The sequence below is a fragment of the Macadamia integrifolia genome, chromosome 11 (assembly GCF_013358625.1).
Source record: "Macadamia integrifolia cultivar HAES 741 chromosome 11, SCU_Mint_v3, whole genome shotgun sequence".
NCBI classification, from domain to species: domain Eukaryota; kingdom Viridiplantae; phylum Streptophyta; class Magnoliopsida; order Proteales; family Proteaceae; genus Macadamia; species Macadamia integrifolia.
Window position 1 is genome coordinate 28,852,834 of NC_056567.1, and position 6,980 is coordinate 28,859,813.

At 38.8% G+C, this 6,980-nt stretch overlaps 2 protein-coding genes across 7 annotated transcripts in view; one reads left to right on the forward strand and one right to left on the reverse strand.

Annotated features, from left to right (window-relative positions):
• The first annotated feature begins 2,763 nt into the window (after positions 1 to 2,763).
• LOC122094244 (heavy metal-associated isoprenylated plant protein 35-like) lies at positions 2,764 to 4,303 on the forward strand. Its single transcript, XM_042664985.1, has 3 exons — positions 2,764 to 2,957; positions 3,131 to 3,224; positions 3,327 to 4,303. The coding sequence occupies exons 1-3, from the start codon at positions 2,940 to 2,942 to the stop codon at positions 4,025 to 4,027; spliced, it is 813 nt and encodes a 270-aa protein (XP_042520919.1). The 5' UTR covers positions 2,764 to 2,939; the 3' UTR covers positions 4,028 to 4,303.
• Positions 4,304 to 5,772: 1,469 nt separating this feature from the next.
• The window catches only part of LOC122092753 (WD repeat-containing protein 43), a 14,074-nt gene continuing 12,866 nt past the window's right edge, over positions 5,773 to 6,980 (reverse strand). For 5 of the 6 annotated variants that reach the window (XR_006144295.1, XR_006144293.1, XR_006144291.1 and 2 more), the window contains 2 exons: positions 6,438 to 6,542; positions 5,773 to 6,136 (listed from right to left, as the gene is read on the reverse strand). The gene's annotated coding sequence lies outside the window, so the exon portion shown is untranslated. The remainder of the gene's footprint in view (positions 6,137 to 6,437; positions 6,543 to 6,980) is intronic. The other variant, XM_042663028.1, reaches the window with a different exon arrangement.

The window sequence follows — 6,980 nt, forward strand, 5'->3', positions numbered from 1 at the left end:
TTCAATCAAATAAGAATTGTTTTTCTTTAACAATCTTTTCTTTAAGAACGAGTGTAATGTTGGATACAATGTGATCTGGCTTTCTGATTTCGAGCAATTTCCTTTTGTGAAACCAAAAGTATTTGTGAGTGAGTCCCTTTCACTCTTATGTAAGAAAATATTGTCCTCGTGGCCCAATATACATATCATTATCTTAGTGATCCATCTAATTAATTCTAACCAAAGGAAAAATGATATGATAATTCCTACCATTGCAAAGAGTGGACAATCTAGATAAATTGTTTGTCAAAATTAATATCTTAACTCAACCATATATTCCCTTTTGTTTAGGCATTCATCCTTAATATGTTCATGCATACTTGTGGTACTCATATCATAATTATGCATTCTCCCATATCTTGTATTTTTTGAAGCTTTTTATTTTTTGCCACTTAAATAAATCCATTTGGACATATGTAAGCAAGAAATCTAAAGGATCAACTATTCACAAATTTTGGTCCCATCCAACATACCATTGTCGGCTATGAATGATCTCAAATTCACAGGCAAACGATCCGAAACAGTTGTCTGAGTCCTGTTGCAAGGGCTGCAAGAAGCAAGATTGATGGGAACCACACATTCATAAACATTTGGACAAAATTTCTTAAAGTTGCGAGACTAGATACACAATGTGATTCTATATCCAAATGACTTTGACAATTGTTTTACGTTCTTTTGGACATCAAATTTATGATAAAGCTATTCCCAAAATGTAATATTTTGAAACAATATAGAAACTACATATGCTTAGCTCATGGTCAAGCAAGTTGAGGTATGACTAAAAAGCTTGGATCTTCCATATTCCCTGCTTATCATCTTCCTCAACTCCTCTCCAACGTCATTGTTTTTTAACAGTCTTTCTTAAAAGATAAAGGTCAGTTTTGAAGGGAAGGTCGCCAGTTGTAACTATGCCATGTGTCGCCTCAAGAGGATCAGGACTCTCTCTTTCTCCTCCCCAATTGATATTTCTCTTTCACCTTTTAGTCTGTGGAATCTTATCGGGAAAAGCAAAAGAGACATTCTGGACACACACACACAGTGTCCTCCCTATCGAGTTGGCAAAGTGAGACGCATAAGCAAATGGTGCGGTACAGAGTTGAGAGAGTGGAAGCAAAGGAGAAAGGAGAATAGATTGCGTGTACTTTGTTATGGTCATCCAATGGTTCCTCCTACGCAACCACTACACGGCTCCACGTAATTGATGAAGTGTAAATCTCCCTCGCCTATTCCCCCATTCTCCCCAAGTTGAGTTCTTGTCCACATACATTCACTTGCACACACGTGTGAGGTACGAATACTTCTCTCATTTTTATCATTTTTTTATTATTATTTTGATGAGGATAAAAAAAAATTAGGGACTGAAGTTCATTTCATCCATGGTGAAGAGAGAATATGATTGGAGAAGGATATTTTCAACCTCAAACAATATGGGTAGGAGATAATGATGAACCCAATGGACAAAGCTAGGGTTCATTAGAAGTCATCCAATGGAACTCAATCTTCGAGAACCAAATAGGATTTCAAGAATTGGGATATCCCGAATTCAGTTGATCTGGCTCATCTGATCTTTGTATGGAAACTAGGGTTACAACATGTTTTGATCAATTTTGACCGATCTTTTATCAATCCAACTCAACTCCAATCTAGCGAAGACCATCCTAATCCCAATTCTAGGTTTTTTTAACCCTAAAACCAAAGCTAAACCACAACAACTACCACTTATAATACCATGTCTTGCATTTAAGTCGTCTACAAAGGATTCTACCCATGCCTGATAGGAATTACGCTTTAAGGCAACCCACACAGCACGTCCACTGTTGGGCTTGACCAACAACATATGCCTCTGGGGCCAAAGGGCCCCTACTGCAGGTGGACACACAGGGGACAGGCACATGCATGACTCCTTTAGCTTAGATTCTGAATTAAAGGCGTTCAGTCATAACGAATTAACATGGCTACTCACTGGTTTCCAGCTTCTACTTGAAGAGCAATCACCAAGAGGTTCGTGGATCGACTCCTGTTACATGGATATATCATTCACCTTACCCCTCTAGTGTGCGTGAGTAAAATCCCAATAACAATTTCGGCCATGGATTGGCCAGTCAGCCAACTGGCTACCCATGGGTACCCAGCTGCCAATTGGGGTGGTCACATCGGCAGCCCAATGGAATCCATACTGCATCAACCTTTCCTTTTATATTGACAAAACATTGACCAAAAGCAACGTCCCATTTGAAACCTACTTAAACATATCTGTGCTATATTGCTAGTCCTCATAGGGAAAAAATCACCTTTTTTCAAGTTAATCTTTACTTGTAAAGAAAGGATACCCTGAGAGTGGATATCCTTCACCCAAAAAAGCCACTTTCTTTGGTTTGGTTTTCTTGACTTCTGATCTGTCAGCAATTCAGCCATGATCGTGACTGTCACTTTATTTTCCTTCCCTTCTTTTTCATTTCTGGTCGGCTCTGGATATCCTGACGACCTAATGTGGCTCACACAACACCAAAACACACACACACACACACACACACACACCTCTCAATTATAGATCACCATCCATTCCACAAAGCAAATTCCTCTTTGGCTCAACCAACCAAAGACACCCCCTTAGTCCCTCTCTCCCTTTCTTTAGTCTTTATATGTGACAGTTACCCCTCTCTCTCTCTCTCTCTCTCTCTCTCTCTCTCTCTCTCTAGAGTGTGTATGTTTTGTATTTTTGTGTATGAAGAAGATTCCTTTCATGACCCACACCTTTCACCATTTATATATTCCCCTCCTCAGTACAAATGAAAACCCAGTAGCTGATTCTTAAATTCACTCACTTTAACATTCCAATTCCATAGAAGAAACCACTATCTTATCTCTTCTTTGGCTCTCTCCATTTCTCTACCTCACCAATGGTTCCTGAGTTAGAGGTAAGTGAAGTCTTCCTAAAATATTATAACAATTAAAAATTAAAACTTATAATTTGTATCTTAATACTGCTAGCTAAGATTCTACCTTTGAGCCATTGTTCTAGTCTACTGGGTTCTATACATTGTGTTTCAGTTCATTTGGTAAGGCACTGACTTCATTCATTTGGGTTCAGAAAATGCAGAAGCCTCGAATCACAGAGATACAAGTCCGGATGGACTGTAATGGATGCGTACAGAAGATCAAAAAGGCATTGAATGGTATCAATGGTAAGTACCTAAACAATGCAAATCTAGTAATCTACATATTCTTTTCCTACTGTTCCCCTATTGTTCAAATTAAAGTCTATGACTAATCTGATTTCTCTACAGGGATATATGATCTCTATATCGATTTCCCACAGCAGAAACTTACAATAATTGGATGGGCAGACCCTGAAAAGATCGTCAAAGCTATCAAGAAAACGAGAAAGATTGCCACCATTTGCTCCCACATAGAACCAAGTGACCCTCCTACTCAACCTGCTGAACCAGCACCAGAACCACCTGAAGGTGGACAACCACCAGCCCCTGATGCTGCAAACCCTCCACCTACTGAAACCCCACCAGCAGCTGCAGCTCCTCCACCCGCAGAGCCTCCCAAAGACCCTCCACCCCCTGAAAATCCAGCTCCCGAAGTGACACCATCACCTGTGGCTGCTGAGACTGCTGCACCCCAGCAGCCTCACAACCACCACCACCATGGCCCCAAAGACATTGAAGAGATCCACATAATTCATCACCATCCACCTCAGTATGGCCATGGGCACAGCTATGGTGGCCATTGGAGCAACTATCCTAGCGGACAAGGTTTCCGACCTGAGCCACCTGTTTATGTCACACAAAGCTACGACACCTATAAACCATCACCTTCTATCACTGCATTTGAGTTCGTTCGGTCACCACCTCAACACACCCGTTACAGTCGTCCGGAGAACTACAGTGAAGATTACCATAACCGTGGGAACAGTAACGGGAACAACATCACTTCAATGTTTAGTGATGAGAATCCAAATGCTTGTAGAATAGTCTAGAGACATTGAGGTTGGAATGAAAAAGGCTCTCTTCCTTTTCCCTTCTAAAGAGAGTCCTTGCTAGAAAGTTGATGGAGGATAATTAGTGAAGTTATTCATAGTACTGGTGGTGTTAATTTCTAATATTAACTAATTAAATAAGCATGTATTAAAGTCAATAGAAGAATGAGATCCTTAGATTGTAAATGAAGGAAGAACTGATCCTGCATTCCACTATGAGACTGACTAATATCCTTACAGGTGTTCATTTATTCCAAGAGAATCCTATAAAGCTAATTTATAACTTCCATTTTCTGGTGATCTGTCCTTAATTAGAGAAATAATGTTACAACCAGAAATCAGTAATTGTCAAAGATTTTTCTTCCTCTCTAATGGTGCTACCATTTCCTTCCTCCTCCCCTCACACCCCCCAACCCCACCCACCCCCCTAAAACCAAAAAAGTGCTTTCTGGGGAACTATACATAGGACATGGCTTCCATGTGCTACCTTCATGAACCCAAGCATAATCCAATCCAGTGCATTGCATAGTTACTCCAACTTCCAATAGCTACCGAGCAGATAAGACCGTGTCCAACAGTGTGGATCCTGCAATGAGAAAGCTTCAACCGTTTAAATTTAATAAGCAGGCCAAAGCATGTCTCACTAAGATCTTAGTTCTAAGGCCTTGACCACCATTAGGACACAGTATCAAACCCATTCATTTTCAAATAGTCCACACCTGCTTCCAACATGCCTCTCATGAGAATGCTTCAACCGTTTAAATTTAATAAGCAGGCCAAAGCATGTCTCACTAAGATCTTAGTTCTAAGGCCTTGACCACCATTAGGGCACAGTATCAAACCCATTCATTTTCAAATAGTCCACAACTGCTTCCAACATGCCTCTCTCCAAGATAAAATAGCAAATATGACTCAGGAACATCAGTTTCTTAAACCTGGCAGTCTTAGATGGTCTAGAACACAGTTGTTTGATTCCACATCCATGGGAACACCTAAGGGGATGTTTGGTTCGGTAAATCTTTGGAATGACATTCTTTAGAATGATAATTCTTAATTTTTGGAGTTGTTTGGTTCCACTAGGATGACCCTCATAAGTGAACATCTTACTTCCCATGAATGACCATATTACAAAGGATGTGTTCCAAATATGAGTTTATATCAACACTTAAACTCAGATTTGAGTAACCTTTTTACCACCTAGTATAAAAGGAAAAAACGAAAAAACGTTCTCTACAGAAGCCAATATCTCAACCCGCGAAAAATATGCACTATCCTTAAAGCAACCAAACGATTTTTCAAAAAGAAACATAATTCAGAAGAATGTCTATTAAAAGATTGATATTCATATCTGATACATACACCATTTGATTTACCGAACCAAACACCCCTTAAGAGATCTCACTGCACCCCCCCCCCCCCCCAAAAAAAAAAAAGGTTACTGGGTTCTTTTGGCCATTCAAAAGAGCATAGGAAATGGTTGGGAGGTAAAAAACTTCACAAATCCGGTTGTCGGAATCAAAATGAGGTCAAGTTCAATCATTTATCTCCTGGAAGAACGTGTTTGAAAAGCAAATATGCCACACAGATACCAAATATTTTTATGTCCAAAATGAACAACAAATACTAATATATATGCCTGAGACAGGTGATCCAGGTGCATTTATGTTAACTGTGACAATAAACAGAATCTGTAAACCAGCATCTGAAAGGGAGAAAGAGAGAATAGATAGACAGCAACCATGATGGAGACGGGAGAGGGAGAAAGCTAGAACATGATGAGAATGGAACCCCCTATCATGGTCTAGCCCCTTGCTTATATAATATCAAGTCATCAACTCTTAGCAGAAATCCTACTAAGAGTCTTAAAAGTCTAATTACAATAAAGAGGAATAACCAGAAAAGGGAATAACAATTAAACAACTAATCTAATCTAGTTACAACTCAAACGATACACTTTAATAGTAACAATGGATGATTATAATTTAGGGGTCAGTACTTAAAACATTGATAGGGAGAATCTCCTTTTCTTCCCATAGGTGAGGCTGTTCCTAAGCAATCAAGTGAACTTTCCAAACAAAATCTTGAAAGAGACGAGCATTTCAGATAGGTCTACACAAAAAGAGAAACAAAAACTATCAATCAGCTAGCTTGGCATTTAACAACATCTGAACTAACAGAACAGTGCTTTCCTAAAACAATAATAACATATAGATAAATTATTGAGTGAAACTCATTATCCTATAATTAATATAAATAAATAAAAACTCATCACTTATCATTGTACCCCCCCAAAAAAAATAAAAAATACTAGTCAAAGCATGCAACTACTGTCACAGAAACAAAGCATGAATAATTGTGGGGCTATGATGGGTGGGACAGTGGCAAAAAGAAAATTGCAATTGGGGGTTACCAGATTTGCACTGCCAAGATCTGTCACTGGGTACTGTGAACTGATTGATGCTAGTCTTCTTATTGGATTTACATGGCAGGTCAGGAGCAGCATAATTTTTTTTAACTGCAAAGCACAAAATAACCACAACAGAGTCCAACTGATACAACCATATGTAGAATGGGCCAAAAGTCATGAAGAGGGAAAATATTTTACAGGGAAACATAGCAGCTGATACAGCACAAGAAGAAAACAAGAAAATGCTGAGTTACTTTTGAAGAGCCTGCCTTCCCACACTAATTGGATGCATCATATGGGAGCCAATACTTGCTACCAAGTAACACAGATCCATACTTCACAGATTTTGTTGGTTTAGACCCAATAAATTGAAACAAAATGTGAAAGATATGTATAAAGCAAGACTCCAATCAAACTTCTCAACAAATATACCCAGCAACCTTAACTAGTTCTTATATATATATATTGCAAAATTTTGATCGACATGTGAAAATATTTCCAAGAAGAAAAATTCATTCTGATACAAATGCATAGAAAGAAATAACA